We start from the raw sequence: 19,954 nt of genomic DNA on the forward strand, positions 1-19,954 counted from the left end.
CATTGATAGCATGTTAAACACTGATAGCATGTTTAGCACCTTTATTTTTAGAACAGAGAGCATGTTAAACACTGATAGCATGTTTGGAGAGCCAGAGGAGAGATAGCATCCCTGTTAAACAGGAGCCATTTGGTCTGATGAAGCAACTTTGTTGTGGAGCAGGATTCGTAAACAGAGCCGGATAGCATGTTTAGCATCCTGTCAGCGTGACGGGGCGATAGCATGTTAAATTCAGCTGACTAGCATGTTTAGCACCTTTATTTTTAGCATTGATAGCATGTTAAACACTGATCGGCCTGTTTTCGCTGGAATTTTAGCGTCGGTGATAGCATGTCTGGTCTGCTGCCATGTTCTTTACCATGTCAGAGGAGGCGGATAGCACAGGCTCAAACGTCCCGTCACAATGATAGCATGTTTAGCATCGCGTTATTTTTAGCATTGATAGCATGTTAAATCTCCATAGCATGCTAAGGCCACGAGGCTGTTTAGCGACCTTTATTTTTAGCATTGATAGCATGTAAAACGTTTATGCAAGCATGTTTAGCGCGCCTTTATTTTTAGCATTGATAGCATGTTAAACACTGATAGCATGTTTAGCGCCTTTATTTTTAGCATTGATAGCATGTTAAACACTGATAGCATGTTTAGCTGGCCCAGTGTGGAAAAGAAGCAAACCACAGACACTGAGGTATTATTACAACGTCTGAAACTGTATTTGGCAAGATTCTCTTAAACAAGCATTGATAGCATGTTAAACAGCTGATAGCATGTTTGTTTTTTTTAGCATTGATAGCATGTTTTTAAACACTGCTCAGATGTTTAGCATTCTATGATTTTTAGCATTGATAGCATGTTAAACACTGATAGCATGTTTAGCACCTTTATTTTTAGTACGTTTGATGCATGTTAAACACTGATAGCATGTTTAAAGCTCCTTTATTTTTAGGATGATAGCATGTTAAACACTGATAGCATGTTTAAAGCTCCACACGGTATTTTTAGCATTGACAGGATGGAGTTAAACACTGATGGCATGTTTAGCTCCACATTTTAGCATTGATAGCATGTTAAACACTGATAGCATGTTTAGCGCTTTATTTTTAGCATTGATAGCATGAAGTTAAACACTGATAGCATGTTTAGCACCTTTATTTTTAGCATTGATAGCATGTTAAAGCTCCACAGGATGGAGTTAAAGCTCCACTGATAGCATGTTTAAAGCTCCACACGCATTGATAGCATGTTAAACACTGATAGTTAAAGCTAGCGTGAAGTTAAAGCATTGATAGCATGTTAAACACTGATAGCATGTTTAAAGCACCATTTTTAGCATTGATAGCATGTTAAAGCTGATAGCATGTTAAAAGCTTCACACGGTGAAGTTAGCACCGGTGATTAGCATTGATAGCATGGAGTTAAACACTGATAGCATGTTTAGCGCTCCACAGGATGGAGTTAAAGCTCCACACGGTGAAGTTAAAGCTCCACACGGTGAAGTTAAAGCTCCACAGGATGGAGTTAAAGCTCCACACGGTGAAGTTAAAGCTCCACACGGTGAAGTTAAAGCTCCACACGGTGAAGTTTTAGCATTGATAGCATGTTAAACACTGATGGAGTTAGCTCCACCTTTATTTTTAAAGCATTGATAGCATGTTAAAGCTCCACTGATGAGGATGTTTAGCACTTTATTTTTAGCATTGATCTGCAGCTTGTTGACTTTCAGCCTGTTACTCCTGGACCTATTTCTAGTTAGCAGGCAGTGAAGACCAGCTAACTCTAGACCGGCTACTCTAGACCAGATATAGCAGTCCTCGTGTTAGTTGGTGTTAAACCCTGAAAAGCATGTTTGCAAAGCTGGTTTCATTTTTAGCATTGATAGCATGTTAAACACTGATAGCATGTTTAGCTCCTTTAAGAGCATTGATAGCATGTCTCTTCCATAGCATGTTTAGCGTTTATTTTTAGCATTGATAGCATGTTAAACACTGACTAGTCCACATCCTCTGCACCAGACAATTTTACAGCCGATTTTTAGCCAGATTTAACCTCCACATGATTTTCAAGGCTTGCTCCAAAATATCATGGACCCCCCTACATGTTAGTCTTTTTTTCTGAAGTCTCGTTTGATCCTGGGTTTCTGTGAGACGTCATGTCTGTGGAGTCAGGACTACAGAAGCAGGGTTGTGGTCTGAGGGTCTAGCTGAACAGTCTGAAATAATCCATGCTAGCTCTGTGGTCCATGCTGATGACTATGAGACATCTTCTAGAGTTCTGGGTCAGAGACCGGCTAAGAACCTGCAGAATGTCTAGCCCAGATCCAGAACCGACTCTGGGGCATGCATGCACAGATATCCGTCTGTATTATCTAGGTGTACTGGTCTAAATCCACTTCTGAGTCCAGTTGTAGTTGAACATTATTGAGACTTTTCCTGCCTGCATGTAAACGCACTGAGAGAGAAAGGGCTGATGGGAGTTCTGACGAGTACAGAGCTTTATCTTCAAAATCATAGAAACACAACGTCATGAAAAAGAAAATCTAAGAAATTATACAGCCATGTTCACCAAGTGTTCACTTCCCTTGTGTCCATATGTACATGTCCGCTGGTTGAGTCTGTCGGGTGTTTTGTCCTGATGTTGTTGCCGTAGTCGGGTTAGAAAAGGAGAAAGTTCCAGAGAAGACAGCTGGTTTTATGGGTCCCTCTCCTTTTTGACCTTTATGTCTCCGGCCAAGATGGTGGCTATTTCCCCCTGCATGAAGGCCCAGGGCACGTTGGAGCCCACCAGGGGGCACCGCTCCAGTGGTGTGCTCTGAAGCAGAACTGTGACAGATTCAGACAGAACCACTGTTTGTTTCTGCTTGTGCACGCCACAGGTACAGAGGCCAGCTGGTGTCAACGCTCAGCGCTATAGAGCACGCCAGTTTAAACCACGGACGACCAGCCCTCCAACACACCGCTCTCACTTTAGGACCACCTCAAATATCAACAGAACAAAATGTGGACTGAAAGAACTGAAGCTGAGCCTCCAGAGCAGGACGCTAACATGCTAACGGCAGAAAGAACCCTCTAGAAGGAGCTGATTCCTGCTCCTCAGTAAACACGCTAGAGGTGCACAACAGGCCTGATCCTGATCCTGGTCCGATACAGATCAGTGTAGGGCTGGGCAATTAACCGCAAATTAGATTAAATCGCAATATGGTCTGCCGCAATTTTCCAATCACAGAGGGTGCAATATTTCCTTCAGCTCAAATTTGTGCTCAGCACTTTTCTGCAGCAGAGATGTTCTGCATTGCATGTCATGCAAGAAAAGTGTACAAAAAAACCCTATTTTCTTCATTTTCTGTATGTTTTTCTCAGTAAATATTAGAATTATATTGAAATGATCACTCCCTTTAACACAACAGCTCATATCCAATTTCAAAAATGAGTCAAAATCATCACAGTTTTTTCTAAATGGTCCAACCCTGGTTGAATCTAATCCTGTAGAGTAGAGAATGAATTATTCCTTGTTCTTGTTGGAAAATGCACCCGATTAAGAACTTAAGATATAGTCGCATTTTAAATCCCAATATTGGGTAAAAAATGGCAGTTACATCATTTTCCCCAATGGTCAGGCCTAGATCAGTGGATCCCTACTGGTCTGGCACCAGGACCCTCCGCCCCCTGATGAGAACCTGACACTAGTGTAGAAAAACTCTTACATCAGTTTAATGAAAACACGGCCGTTTAGACTTTAGTTCAAGGTTGCACAATCAGTTTTCCCCGTGGACCACATGTCCACATCTCCACCCCTGCATGTCTGGAGTTTGTCCTGTGTAGATAAAGCTCCTTTAGAATAACAAGAACTGAACGTTTACAGGGACCGTTCTAGTCTAGTCTAGGATCTTCTAGTCTGGTGTTGCGGGAGAAGCACGTCCACAGAAATCCACATACAGCTGAAACCACGTGGATGCTTTATTTACAGCTTCATCTGACAGTTTTACACTTTTCCTAACATGATGATTAAATTTAACGTTCCACCACGGCTTAGAGCGGGTCGGCTAACTGGCTCTGGTGGGAAAAACCTGGCCCGTGGGCTGCTGTTTGGGAACGTTGGCCTTAAATGGAACAAAACCACTGAAAGCATGCACACGTTCATCTGAACTGCTGAGGAACTCAAGCACTCAAGCATGTGTCCACTTAGGGCTTCCGTACGTCATAGACCTGGTTTCCTCCAGTAACTCCTTCACCACCGTCTGGAAAGAGCTCCACTACCCACCTTCAGGTCCTGACCCCAGCAGAGATCCACTGGTATGGACAAGATCCTGCATCCCTGATCAATGAACCTTTAGTCCTCGTCAGTACTAGACCTGATAGACCTGATACCACTGTCAGTACTAGACCTGATACCACTGTCAGTACTAGACCTGATACCACGGTCAGTACTAGACCTGATACCACTGTCAGTACTAGACCTGATACACGGTCAGTACTAGACCTGATACCACTGTCAGTACTAGACCTGATACCACTGTCAGTACTAGACCTGATACCACTGTCAGTACTAGACCTGATACCACTGTCAGTACTAGACCTGATAGACCTGATACCACTGTCAGTACTAGACCTGATACCACTGTCAGTACTAGACCTGATACCACTGTCAGTACTAGACCTGATAGACCTGATACCACTGTCAGTACTAGACCTGATACCACTGTCAGTACTAGACCTGATACCACTGTCAGTACTAGACCTGATACCACTGTCAGTACTAGACCTGATAGACCTGATACCACTGTCAGTACTAGACCTGATACCACTGTCAGTACTAGACCTGATACCACTGTCAGTACTAGACCTGATACCACTGTCAGTACTAGACCTGATAGACCTGATACCACTGTCAGTACTAGAGCTGATACCACTGGCAGTACTAGACCTGATACCACTGTCAGTACTAGACCTGATACCACTGTCAGTACTAGACCTGATAGACCTGATACCACTGTCAGTACTAGACCTGATAGACCTGATACCACTGTCAGTACTAGACCTGATAGACCTGATACCACTGTCAGTACTAGACCTGATAGACCTGATACCACTGTCAGTACTAGACCTGATACCACTGTCAGTACTAGACCTGATACACGGTCAGTACTAGACCTGATACCACTGTCAGTACTAGACCTGATACCACTGTCAGTACTAGACCTGATAGGCCTGATACCACTGTCAGTACTAGACCTGATACCACTGTCAGTACTAGACCTGATACCACTGTCAGTACTAGACCTGATAGACCTGATACCACTGTCAGTACTAGACCTGATACCACTGTCAGTACTAGACCTGATACCACTGTCAGTACTAGACCTGATAGACCTGATACCACTGTCAGTACTAGACCTGATACACGGTCAGTACTAGACCTGATACCACTGTCAGTACTAGACCTGATACCACTGTCAGTACTAGACCTGATAGACCTGATTCCACTGTCAGTACTAGACCTGATACCACTGTCAGTACTAGACCTGATACACGGTCAGTACTAGACCTGATACCACTGTCAGTACTAGACCTGATAGACCTGATACCACTGTCAGTACTAGACCTGATACCACTGTCAGTACTAGACCTGATACACGGTCAGTACTAGACCTGATACCACTGTCAGTACTAGACCTGATACCACTGTCAGTACTAGACCTGATAGACCTGATACCACTGTCAGTACTAGACCTGATACCACTGTCAGTACTAGACCTGATAGACCTGATACCACTGTCAGTACTAGACCTGATAGACCTGATACCACTGTCAGTACTAGACCTGATACCACTGTCAGTACTAGACCTGATAGACCTGATACCACTGTCAGTACTAGACCTGATACCACTGTCAGTACTAGACCTGATAGACCTGATACCACTGTCAGTACTAGACCTGATAGACCTGATACCACTGTCAGTACTAGACCTGATAGACCTGATACCACTGTCAGTACTAGACCTGATACCACTGTCAGTACTAGACCTGATACACGGTCAGTACTAGACCTGATACCACTGTCAGTACTAGACCTGATACCACTGTCAGTACTAGACCTGATAGACCTGATACCACTGTCAGTACTAGACCTGATACCACTGTCAGTACTAGACCTGATAGACCTGATACCACTGTCAGTACTAGACCTGATAGACCTGATACCACTGTCAGTACTAGACCTGATACCACTGTCAGTACTAGACCTGATAGACCTGATACCACTGTCAGTACTAGACCTGATACCACTGTCAGTACTAGACCTGATAGACCTGATACCACTGTCAGTACTAGACCTGATAGACCTGATACCACTGTCAGTACTAGACCTGATAGACCTGATACCACTGTCAGTACTAGACCTGATAGACCTGATACCACTGTCAGTACTAGACCTGATAGACCTGATACCACTGTCAGTACTAGACCTGATAGACCTGATACCACTGTCAGTACTAGACCTGATACCACTGTCAGTACTAGACCTGATAGACCTGATACCACTGTCAGTACTAGACCTGATACCACTGTCAGTACTAGACCTGATAGACCTGATACCACTGTCAGTACTAGACCTGATAGACCTGATACCACTGTCAGTACTAGACCTGATACCACTGTCAGTACTAGACCTGATAGACCTGATACCACTGTCAGTACTAGACCTGATACCACTGTCAGTACTAGACCTGATAGACCTGATACCACTGTCAGTACTAGACCTGATAGACCTGATACCACTGTCAGTACTAGACCTGATAGACCTGATACCACTGTCAGTACTAGACCTGATAGACCTGATACCACTGTCAGTACTAGACCTGATAGACCTGATTCCACTGTCAGTACTAGACCTGATACCACTGTCAGTACTAGACCTGATACCACTGTCAGTACTAGACCTGATACCACTGTCAGTACTAGACCTGATAGACCTGATTCCACTGTCAGTACTAGACCTGATACCACTGTCAGTACTAGACCTGATACACGGTCAGTACTAGACCTGATACCACTGTCAGTACTAGACCTGATAGACCTGATACCACTGTCAGTACTAGACCTGATACCACTGTCAGTACTAGACCTGATACACATGAAAGTACTCGACCTCATAAACGCACAGAACTAGACATGATACCACTGTCAGTACTAGAACTGATACCACTGTCTGTACTAGACATGATAGAACTGATTCCACTGTCAGTACTAGACCTGATACCACCGTCAGTACTAGACCTGATAGACCTGATACCACTGTCAGTACTAGACCTGATAGACCTGATACCACTGTCAGTACTAGACCTGATACCACTGTCAGTACTAGACCTGATAGACCTGATACCACTGTCAGTACTAGACCTGATACCACTGTCAGTACTAGACCTGATAGACCTGATACCACTGTCAGTACTAGACCTGATAGACCTGATACCACTGTCAGTACTAGACCTGATACCACTGTCAGTACTAGACCTGATAGACCTGATACCACTGTCAGTACTAGACCTGATAGACCTGATACCACTGTCAGTACTAGACCTGATACCACTGTCAGTACTAGACCTGATAGACCTGATACCACTGTCAGTACTAGACCTGATACCACTGTCAGTACTAGACCTGATAGACCTGATACCACTGTCAGTACTAGACCTGATAGACCTGATACCACTGTCAGTACTAGACCTGATACTACAGCAGTCAGAGTTTAACCCCTAATGCTATCATGAGTCTTTGTGCTCAGTTATCACTGATAATGGTTTCAGGTGGGTCCTTACTCAAAAACAAAGGAGCTTCAATAGTGGCATTACTGTGAACTTAAAGGCTTTCCTGCAAGCATTCATGTAAACATTTCAAGTTCTACTTCATGCAAAAATAATTGCAGCCTTTTATGTAATTCTGTAATTGCACAGCCTGAAGTGGGGATTGTGAATATTTGAACCGTGCAGCGCTGGTTAATATGATAGAAAAGTAAAGAACCTAGAGATAACATTAGCTATGAATCAGCACTATCAAAGAGAAGACTGATCTATAAACAGAGCTTAACAAATGTATTAGACCACCCTAACCCTAACCACAGTCAGGTTTCTGCCCTGCTGCCCTACATTAACAGCATTGGTAATTACCAAAATCATTGTTGATGTTTCTGCAATGGTTAATACACCAATATGTAGAAGCTCTTTAACCCAAATGATATTTTTAACGCTAAAATAGAATTATTATTGTTATCCACGAATTTCAAATCTACTAATTCACAAAAAACCTGAATAAATAGTAAAGCACATTAATATTTCTGATGAATATGTCAGATTATAGTTATCTACTGCCATTCCTGAAGAGAAAAATGAGTTTTAGTGGTTGAATGTTATGCTTGATTCATTTCTGACTTCTCAGAGAAGCCCAGTGAGCCGGCTCAGATTTGGGTGAATTCAGTTTGAAATCCCTCATTCCTGTTCAAAATGGTAAAACGTGGAGAGCTGACTGAAAATGAAAGAGTCTGCATTAAAGCACTTCATGATGCTGGATGGTCTCTGAGACAGATATGACAGCTGGTCTAATACATTCTGCAGGATCATTTCTGCAGATATTTTGGCAGTAAAATTCTGTTTATATTCACTGTAAATATTAGAAATATGAACAAATAAGACGATGTGGTTTTAGTCTGGACCTATGTCATTCATTACACTTTAAAGTCTGTTTCTAGGGCTCAAATGTAGAAATATTTTCATCCTCAAACTCTGAATTGTGCGTCTTCCAGACTGAGCTACATCTGAATATTAGTATCAGCTAATATCACGCATCCCTTATGTGCAATGTATGAAAAGTAAATACGTATATTTATTTATATTTTATTATTGATTTCTGAAAGACATTCACAAATATATTTGGCTGTAATGGTTCCAGTAAAACTGTTTGGGAAGGTCTACAAGCTTCTAAAAGAATGAGAAATTAAAGTCAAATGTCCCTGAAATACCAGTCACTGTGAACCTGATGTGACTTTATATGTTAAGCTAAGATAAATTCAGCATTTCTGTTCTAATTTCAGTTCGAAAATATGAATGTAAAATAAGAAACATGTTATAAAGTAGTGTTTATTTTAGCATGACAGGTTCAAGCATATAAAAATATAAATCCTGATATTTAGTTGATGGTAGTTAAATCATTTTATGGTAGAGATAATAAACACATGTAGCTTCTGGTCATAATCTGATAGTTGTTTTCTCAGCTGTTTAACGTCGATATCGATATCGTACCGATAATATCGCTGTCCCCAGTAAAGGGTTAAACACGTCAGCAGCCATGAAAAGTGCTGACACATTATTTCTGCTGTGTTGTGTTCCTGTTTTCATTCAGTGTGTCAGATACTGGTCTCAGATCCGGATCAACCAGAAATATTCTCACCTGTCTTTGAGGAAGTGGCGCTCGTGTCGTATCCCATGACTCTTTGCTGCATGGCCGCGTGCTCCTTCTTAAACCTGGAGTCGAAGGTGTGCAGCGCCATCAGGTCCCTGACGGTTTTACCTTTACCCATCCACTCCTTGTGGCTGTCCGACATGTCCTGCAGGCTGTCCGGCCTGTGTTTGTCTTTCAGGTCCTTCCCGTGGTCCCCTGGGCCCGGTGCAGACAGAACCCCGGGCAGACCCATCTGACCCGGGCGGCCGTTGAGCGGGTGTCCGGCGGGTATGCCGCCGTTCACCAGAGGCACCAGGCTGGGAGGAACCGCGCTAGTCCTGCGGGGGTTGGGGCTCTGGCGGTTCAGCTCAGGAGGTTCGTCCGGTTTTGGAAATCCGTTCGGTACCGGGAGGCCGTTGGCCTGCCTCCCCGCCTGGTACTCCGGGCCGAGGCGGGGCGGCCGCTCTGTCAGCGGGTATCTGTCCAAAGGCTGCGGGGGACGGGAGCCCGGCTCTCCGGCCGAGTGGTTCATCTCCTTCCCGCCGTGCTGGGGCTTCCCCGGGCCCGGAGAGCGGCCATCCTGGAAGCCGTGGGCTCTCTTCAGCTGCCGAGCGGTCTCGATAACAAACTCAATCCGGTCAGCACCCTCGTAGTTCACGCATCCGCGGCACACGGCCTCGGTAAAATCCCAGATCATCGCCCACGGCATGCGGGGCAGGTCGCACAGATAGCACGACTGCCTTCTCGAGGCAGCAACCGCCGCGGAGGACATGCTGGAACCCCGTAGCGACGGACAGACTCTCCAAAGTGTTCCGTGTGTTTGTTTGCGTCGCCGAAAAGAAGAAATCACCCGGAAATGAGTAAAAATGGAGTCGTATTTTCCCTCAGAAAGCAGCGGGCTCCCAGGATCTGCTCATCCTAGCTCCGTCCTTCTCCTCGGCGCGCCTCCGTCTGACGCTCGCGCTTACAATTCAGCTCGAGCTCTCAATGTAGGGCCGTGACGTCAGCGCCGACACTCGGCTCGTGCTCTAGGCTTCTATTTACTGGATTCTTCGACGACCCCTCGGGCGCATGCTCACCGTTTCTCTATCTTTATCTGGAGAGCTTACACTCAGAGATCGTCTATGTCTGAGAAGAGGCGTCACTCCGTGCAGTTTTACAGTACCACATCATTAGAGCTGGCTGCGAAGAGTTTTACTAATGCTATTATATGGAGTTTTGTACCAACCAAGAACTGACAAAAGCACATGGTTCCCTTTCGTTCTAAAGTTAGAATCAATGTGATTTCCAAAGTTTGGAATGATCAATTAAAAAATCAACCTCATGGTGTCGCTCCAAAAATGGCATGTGTAAGGACGGGCCATACTCAATGTCAAACTTAAGTTGAGATGCTCAGATGTTTTCAGTATGAACTTTTGTTGAACCAGTAGTTGGTTGTTCAGTGAGAAGATTCTGACAGCAGATTTTCTATTTAGTGATTAGAAATCACCAGTCCTTGTGAAAATGAGCATCTAAAAGCCACAGACATGAGAGAGAGGGATTATAGGTGGTGTGGGAGGGTTCTACCCATGCCTGGTAAAAAGAAAACCCAGAGACTGGACCCTGAGAAACCCAGAGACTGGACCCTGATAAACCCAGAGACTGGACCCTGAGAAACCCAGAGACTGGACCCTGATAAACCCAGAGACTGGACCCTGAGAAACCCAGAGACTGGACCCTGATCGACCCAGAGACTGGACCCTGATAAACCCAGAGACTGGACCCTGAGAAACCCAGAGACTGGACCCTGAGAAACCCAGAGACTGGACCCTGAGAAACCCAGAGACTGGACCCTGAGAAACCCAGAGAATGGACCCTGATTGACCCAGAGACTGGACCCTAATAAACCCAGAGACTGGACCCTGAGAAACCCAGAGACTGGACCCTGAGAAACCCAGAGAATGGACCCTGATTGACCCAGAGACTGGACCCTGATAAACCCAGAGACTGGACCCTGATAAACCCAGAGACTGGACCCTGAGAAACCCAGAGACTGGACCCTGAGAAACCCAGAGACTGGACCCTGAGAAACCCAGAGAATGGACCCTGATTGACCCAGAGACTGGACCCTAATAAACCCAGAGACTGGACCCTGATAAACCCAGAGACTGGACCCTGATTGACCCAGAGACTGGACCCTGATAAACCCAGAGACTGGACCCTGATAAACCCAGAGACTGGACCCTGAGAAACCCAGAGACTGGACCCTGATAAACCCAGAGACTGGACCCTAAGAAACCCAGAGACTGGACCCTGATTGACCCAGAGACTGGACCTTAAAAATCCAGAGACTGGACCCTGAGAAACCCAGAGACTGGACCTTGAGAGACCCAGAGACTGGACCCTGATAAACCCAGAGACTGGACCCTGATAAACCCAGAGACTGGACCCTGATTGACCCAGAGACTGGACCCTGAGAAACCCAGAGAATGGACCCTGAGAAACCCAGAGACTGGACCCTGATTGACCCAGAGACTGGACCCTGAGAAAACCAAGGGACTGGACCCTGATAAACCCAGAGACTGGACCCTGATTGACCCAGAGACTGGACCCTGATAAACCCAGAGACTGGACCCTGATTGACCCAGAGACTGGACCCTGAGAAACCCAGAGACTGGACCCTGAGAAACCCAGAGACTGGACCCTGATTGACCCAGAGACTGGACCCTGAGAAACCCAGAGACTGGACCCTGATAAACCCAGAGACTGGACCCTGATTGACCCAGAGACTGGACCCTGATAAATCCAGAGATTGGACCCTGATAAACCCAGAGACTGGACCCTGATTGACCCAGAGACTGGACCCTGAAAAATCCAAAGACTGGACCCTGATTGACCCAGAGACTGGACCCTGATAAACCCAGAGACTGGACCCTGATAAACCCAGAGACTGGACCCTGATTGACCCAGAGACTGGACCCTGATAAATCCAGAGACTGGACCCTGATAAACCCAGAGACTGGACCCTGATTGACCCAGAGACTGGACCCTGATAAACCCAGAGACTGGACCCTGAGAAACCCAGAGACTGGACCTTGAAAAACCCAGAGACTGGACCCTGAGAAACCCAGAGACTGGACCCTGAGAAACCCAGAGACTGGACCCTGATTGACCCAGAGACTGGACCCTGATTGACCCAGAGACTGGACCCTGATTAATCCAGAGACTGGACCCTGATTGACCCAGAGACTGGACCCTGATAAACCCAGAGACTGGACCCTGAGAAACCCAGAGACTGGACCCTGATCGACCCAGAGACTGGACCCTGATAAACCCAGAGACTGGACCCTGATTGACCCAGAGACTGGACCCTGATAGACCCAGAGACTGGACCCTGATAAACCCAGAGACTGGACCCTGATTGACCCAGAGACTGGACCCTGATAAATCCAGAGACTGGACCCTGATAAACCCAGAGACTGGACCCTGAGAAACCCAGAGACTGGACCCTGATAAACCCAGAGACTGGACCCTGATAATCCCAGAGACTGGACCTGGAAAAACCCAGAGACTGGACCCTGATAAACCCAGAGACTGGACCCTGATAAACCCAGAGAATGGACCCTGATAAACCCAGAGACTGGACCCTGATTAATCCAGAGACTGGACCCTGATTGACCCAGAGACTGGACCCTGATAAACCCAGAGACTGGACCCTGATCGACCCAGCGACTGGACCCTGATAAATCCAGAGACCGGACCCTGATTGACCCAGAGATGTTTTACAAGCTGGTGTCTGCTTTGTGGTCCAAGGAGTCTGTGGAATTTGAGACAGAGTGAGGGCTCTAGCCTTCATTTCCTCATCTCTGTCTGAAGGGAACCAAAGATCTTTTATAAATACCAAAGCAGAGCAGAGTTCAGCTGACACACGCTTTATTGTGAAGTTAAACAAGTGGTCCAACCGCAGACTTTATTTTGAAATATGACTCATAGCTTATTTTATCTCACTTATTTTTATTTAAACATGTTCACTTCCTGTCTGTGAGAGAGAGCACATGGAAATGAAACTGCAGTTTGTCATTAAAGTTATTTTCAGCTCTAAACAGACTGAAACAGCAGAAACGAAGGTCTTCAACCTGCAGGCCCAGTCTCTCTGCCGTGTTGCTGCTGAATTCCAAGCCCCGTGCCGGCTACCGTGACGTCACAAAGCGAGCAGCCAATCAGAGAATTCAGCCGTTGTTACTAAGCGAAGTGTAACTCTCCCTCCCTCCATTCAGACTGCTGAGCTAAGCTGACTGTACACAGAGATAAAACCTGAGCCAGTGTCTGGATTCATGCCACATGTAGGACAAGTTTGACCCTGGGAAGGTTTTAGACTGTTTACACCAAAGGTAAATACATTTACTCTACTGTGATACCTGTCACTGTTTACATCTCTGTGGAGGAATGTTGTCCCATTCTTCTCTTCAGAATAGCTGGATTTCAGCCTCATTGGAGGGTTTAAGGCCACAGCATCTCAGTCAGATCTAAGTCCAGACTCTGACTAGACCACTCCAGGACCTTCATGTGGTCTTTAGTCCATTCAGAGGTGGACTTGCTGGTGTGTTTGGGATCATGGTCCTGTTCCTAGTCGGTCATTGATGGGAACTTTTGGTAAAGTGGGTGGAACTGTAGAGGAGCGAGGGTTAGGGTTAGGGTCAGTCCTCAGAATATTTCCCAGAAGTCTTTGGGATCATCAGGATGTTTTCAGTCTAATGTGAGACGAGCCTTTGTGTTCTTGTTGCTCAGCAGTGGTTTTGGTCTCGGAACTCTCCCATGATGCCGTTGTTGCCCAGTCTCTTTGTGATTGTTGAAACATGACCTCTGACCTTAACTGAGTCAGTGAGGTCTGCAGGTCTTTAGATGTGGTTCTGGGTTCTTCTGGGACCTCCTGGATGAGTCGTCCATGTTCTCTTGGAGTCATGTTGGTAGGCCGGCCCCTCCTGGGAAGGTCCACCATTGTTCAGTTTTCCCCTGTTGTGGATAATGGCTCTCAGAGTGATTGGCTGGAGTCCCAAAGCCTTAGAAATGTCTCTGTAACCCTGAAATTGAACTGAACGTTCCCAAAAATGTGTGATGACAGTAAATGTATGATTTAAGTAGGGGGCGATGGCTGTTTCTCATAGGACCAGGTAGGTTTGGAGGATGTCCCCTTAATAATAAAATCCTCATTTAAACTCTGACTTTAGTCACCCAGGTTATGTCTGTCTGATGTAATCATCAGTCTGAAGTGACGTGGGGGTCTCATTCCCCCTCAGAGGGCTCAGGTGAAGGAGCCGAGGCTTTATTTTGGTGGTCCTGTCGTCCCTCCAGTGAGTCAGCAGCATCGTCTCTTACTCACTGCTGTATCACCACCGCTCGTCTCCACTCGTCCCTCTGCTGTCGGGCGCCATGACCTGGCCTGCCTCGCTCTCAGCTGATGGAAAAAAGAGAGGAAGAGGAAGCCAAACACGACCTGTTTTTTCCAGCATGGCCTCAGCGGCTGCAGGCAAATGAGGCGGAGCAGAGAGCTGTTTGCATCCTGGAGAGAGGTGAGCTTTATTCAAATCTACCCAGACAGAGGAGATGGAGAGGTCAGGGAGGGAAAAGCCAGTCAGTCTGACTTTACTGCAACATCTGAGCTTCACATTCATTTATTTAGTCCTCTATTTCAGCCTTTCTCCTCAGGACCCTTTATAACCCACAGATTTAACCCCATAAATCCCCCGTCAGCTGACTGATCATCCCGTCTCCCTCCCACGGCGCCAGGCAGATCCTCATGTGACTTCTAAGCGGAAACACAAACATGAGCGTTCCCACATCAGTCATTCAGCAGTTTAAACACCTACAAACACACCCCTGACGCCGCATTTTAGCGTTCAGAGCCGAGCTTTTATAGGAGCGGGGATGTTAAAGGATGCTCTTCTGCTGGGGGTGAACATTTCAGCCATACTGTGACTGGCTGCAGGAATTATGGGACAGTCTGACCCTGAATGTGCTTCTGCCTTTATTTTGGTAGGACAGATGAAGAGAGACAGGAAATGTAGAGAGAGACAGGGGGGAAGATGTGAACAGCTCCAGAATCCAGATTCAGTCCTGAAACCGGTCTGTGGAGGACTGTAGCCTCTGTCAAACCCGAACCCTCATCTACCGGCCTTTATGTTGAAAGGGTCTTCCTGTCCATAGAGATGAAGCTGGGTTTTATTTTGAAAGGGTCTTCCTGTCCATATAGCTGAGTTCTGTGTAGAATGAGACGTTCAGGGCCGTGGTAGCCAATCATCAGTCATCAGCAGGTAGATCTCATATAAAAGGTAACGCCCCCTAGAGCAGACCTCAGGTCCACCAACAGTCACATGGTCAGTCTCTCTCCTGTCTCAGGTGTTTGAAGTGGTCTGAGGTTGGACCTGGAGGTGAACCCTCTCCAGATCCAGTATCCTGGTGTCACGCTCACTCCTCTGCTCCGTCAGCGCCTCTTTAAATAAACCTCCCTCCCCGTGGGACGCTCACAGGGAGCTTTGCAGACTCGGCTTCGTGTCTTCAGGGGTCGACCGAGTCCGTTTATGCAGCTTAGTAGATTCACACGAGGGGAGGGGGAGGGCGGGGGTCTGTTGATGGGAAACCAGCCCAGAGAGACTCAGAGATGGAGGTCATACAGAGGTCAAACTGGAGCTGTTAACTGTTTACAGCTGCAGAAACTCGCCATGACCAAAATGTCCTTCGCCGAGTCCTCAGCTCCCTTCATCAGTAACATTTCTATAAGTTCATGACCTCCCTGCAGGGGTCTAAGACCCGAAAACATCTGATCAGGTTTCTGATCAGCTGAGCAGCGACACGGACACACTGGGACGTCCTAAAGAGGCGCCAACATCCCCTTCTAACAACAAGAACTATGGGTAATAATCAGTCTGTCCTGCAGAACAGAAGCACGTCCTGAACAGCCAAACCATCCTCAGGATGTAGGCGAGCACGCTGGATCTGCTGGACAGGGGTCAGGGGACTTCCTCATCTGGTCCATACATCTCCCCCGCTGCTGCTGAGGTCTAGGTAGGAAATAGGAACAGCACTGCTGCAGGAGTCCAAGTCCAGGATCCTCAACAGCTGTAGTCCATCGTTAGTCCAGTTTTAGTACTCTACAGTCCAGATTTAGTCCAGTACTAGAAACTTGAATCTCCATCAGACTGGCTGAGTTAAATCACTGTAGTTAAATCACTGTAGTTAGTTCATGTAGTTAAATCACTGTAGTTAGTTCATGTAGTTAAATCACTGTAGTTAGTTCATGTAGTTAAATCACTGTAGTTAGTTCATGTAGTTAAATCACTGTAGTAAGTTCATGTAGTTGAATCACTGTAGTTAGTTCATGTAGTTAAATCACTGTAGTTAGTTCATGTAGTGAAATCACTGTAGTTAGTTCATGTAGTTAAATCACTGTAGTTAGTTCATGTAGTTAAATCACTGTAGTTAGTTCATGTAGTGAAATCACTGTAGTTAAATCATTGTAGTTAGTTCATGTAGTTAAATCACTGTAGTTAGTTCATGTAGTTAAATCACTGTAGTAAGTTCATGTAGTTGAATCACTGTAGTTAGTTCATGTAGTTAAATCACTGTAGTTAGTTCATGTAGTTAAATCACTGTAGTTAGTTCATGTAGTGAAATCACTGTAGTTAAATCATTGTAGTTAGTTCATGTAGTTAAATCACTGTAGTTAGTTCATGTAGTGAAATCACTGTAGTTAAATCACTGTAGCTAAATCACTACAGTTAAATCACTGTAGCTAAATTCATGTAGTTAAATCACTGTAGTTAAATCACTGTAGTTAAATCACTGTAGCTAAATCATTGCAGTTAAATCACTGTAGTTAAATCCATGTAGTTAAATCACTGTAGTTAAATCACTGCAGTTAAATCACTGTAGTTAAATCACTGTAGTTAAATCACTGTAGTTAATTCATGTAGTTAAATCACTGTAGTTAAATTCATGTAGTTAAATCACTGCAGTTAAATCATTGTAGTTAAATTCATGTAGTTAAATCACTGTAGTTAAATCACTGTAGTTAAATCACTGTAGCTAAATCATTGCAGTTAAATCACTGTAGTTAAATCACTGTAGTTAAATCACTGTAGCTAAATCATTGCAGTTAAATCACTGTAGTTAAATCCATGTAGTTAAATCACTGTAGTTAAATCACTGCAGTTAAATCACTGTAGTTAAATCACTGTAGTTAAATTCATGTAGTTAAATCACTGTAGTTAATTCATGTAGTTAAATCACTGTAGTTAAATTCATGTAGTTAAATCACTGCAGTTAAATCATTGTAGTTAAATTCATGTAGTTAAATCACTGTAGTTAAATCACTGTAGTTAAATCACTGTAGCTAAATCATTGCAGTTAAATCACTGTAGTTAAATCCATGTAGTTAAATCACTGCATTTAAATCACTGCAGTTAAATCACAGTAGTTAAATTCATGTAGTTAAATCACTGTAGTTAAATTCATGTAGTTAAATCACTGCAGTTAAATCATTGTAGTTAAAATCATGTAGTTAGTTCATGTAGTTAAATCACTGTAGTTAAATCACTGTAGTTAATTCATGTAGTTAAATCACTGTAGTTAAATCCATTTAGTTAAATCACTGTAGTTAAATCACTGTAGTTAAATTCATGCAGTTAAATCACTATAGTTAGTTCATGTAGTTAAATCACTGTAGTTACATCACTGTAGTTAAATCACTGCAGTTAAATCACTGTAGTTAAATCACTGCAGTAAAATCACTGTAGTTAAATCACTGTAGTTAAATCACTGTAGTTAATTCATGTAGTTAAATCACTGTAGTTAAATTCATGTAGTTAAATCACTGTAGTTAATTCATGTAGTTAAATCACTGTAGTTAAATTCATGTAGTTAAATCACTGCAGTTAAATCATTGTAGTTAAATTCATGTAGTTAAATCACTGTAGTTAAATCACTGTAGTTAAATCACTGTAGCTAAATCATTGCAGTTAAATCACTGTAGTTAAATCCATGTAGTTAAATCACTGCATTTAAATCACTGCAGTTAAATCACAGTAGTTAAATTCATGTAGTTAAATCACTGTAGTTAAATTCATGTAGTTAAATCACTGCAGTTAAATCATTGTAGTTAAAATCATGTAGTTAGTTCATGTAGTTAAATCACTGTAGTTAAATCACTGTAGTTAATTCATGTAGTTAAATCACTGTAGTTAAATCCATTTAGTTAAATCACTGTAGTTAAATCACTGTAGTTAGTTCATGTAGTTAAATCACTGTAGCTAGTTCGTGTAGTGAAATCACTGTAGTTAAATCACTGTAGTTAAATCACTGTAGTTAAATCACTGTAGCTAAATTCATGTAGTTAAATCACTGTAGTTAAATCACTGCAGTTAAATCACTATAGTTAGTTCATGTAGTTAAATCACTGTAGCTAGTTCGTGTAGTGAAATCACTGTAGTTAAATCACTGTAGTTAAATCACTGTAGTTAAATCACTGTAGCTAAATTCATGTAGTTAAATCACTGTAGTTAAATCACTGTAGCTAAATCATTGCAGTTAAATCACTGTAGTTAAATTCATGTAGTTAAATCACTGTAGTTAAACCACTGCAGTAAAATCACTGTAGTTAAATCACTGTAGTTAAATCACTGTAGTTAAATTCATGTAGTTAAATCACTGCAGTTAAATCACTGTAGTTAAATCACTGCATTTAAATCACTGCAGTTAAATCACAGTAGTTAAATTCATGTAGTTAAATCACTGTAGTTAAATTCATGTAGTTAAATCACTGCAGTTAAATCATTGTAGTTAAATTCATGTAGTTAAATCACTGTAGTTAATTCATGTAGTTAAATCACTGTAGTTAAATCCATTTAGTTAAATCACTGTAGTTAAATTCATGTAGTTAAATCACTGCATTTAAATCACTGCAGTTAAATCACTGTAGTTAAATCACTGCAGTTAAATCACAGTAGTTTAATTCATGTAGTTAAATCACTGCAGTTAAATCACTGTAGTTAAATCACTGCAGTTAAATCACTGTAGTTTAATTCATGTAGTTAAATCACTGCAGTTAAATCACTGTAGTTAAATCACTGCGGTTAAATCACAGTAGTTTAATTCATGTAGTTAAATCACTGTAGTTAAATCACTGTAGTTAAATCACTGTAGTTAATTCATGTAGTTAAATCACTGCAGTTAAATCACTGTAGTTAAATCACTGCATTTAAATCACTGCAGTCAAATCACAGTAGTTAAATCACTGCAGTTAAATCATTGTAGTTAAATTCATGTACTTAATAATGTAGTTAAATCACTGTAGTTAAATCACTGTAGTTTATTCATGTAGTTAAATCACTGTAGTTAAATCCATTTAGTTAAATCACTGTAGTTAAATTCATGTAGTTAAATCACTATAGTTAGTTCATGTAGTTAAATCACTGTAGTTACATCACTGTAGTTAAATCACTGCATTTAAATCACTGTAGTTAAATCACTGCAGTTCAATTCATTTTTTAAAA

The 19,954-nt window shown here is 43.4% G+C and overlaps 1 protein-coding gene across 1 annotated transcript; it reads right to left on the reverse strand.

Moving 5' to 3' along the window:
- Positions 1-1,985: 1,985 nt before the first annotated feature.
- Positions 1,986-10,446, reverse strand: irf2bp2b (interferon regulatory factor 2 binding protein 2b). The gene is made up of 2 exons (XM_041784613.1): positions 9,438-10,446; positions 1,986-2,819 (listed from the first exon to the last, which is right to left on the reverse strand). The coding sequence occupies exons 1-2, from the start codon at positions 10,198-10,200 to the stop codon at positions 2,689-2,691; spliced, it is 894 nt and encodes a 297-aa protein (XP_041640547.1). The 5' UTR covers positions 10,201-10,446; the 3' UTR covers positions 1,986-2,688.
- Between the last annotated feature and the right edge of the window lie 9,508 nt (positions 10,447-19,954).

Source organism: Cheilinus undulatus, linkage group 4, assembly GCF_018320785.1.
Source record: "Cheilinus undulatus linkage group 4, ASM1832078v1, whole genome shotgun sequence".
Lineage (NCBI taxonomy): Eukaryota > Metazoa > Chordata > Actinopteri > Labriformes > Labridae > Cheilinus > Cheilinus undulatus.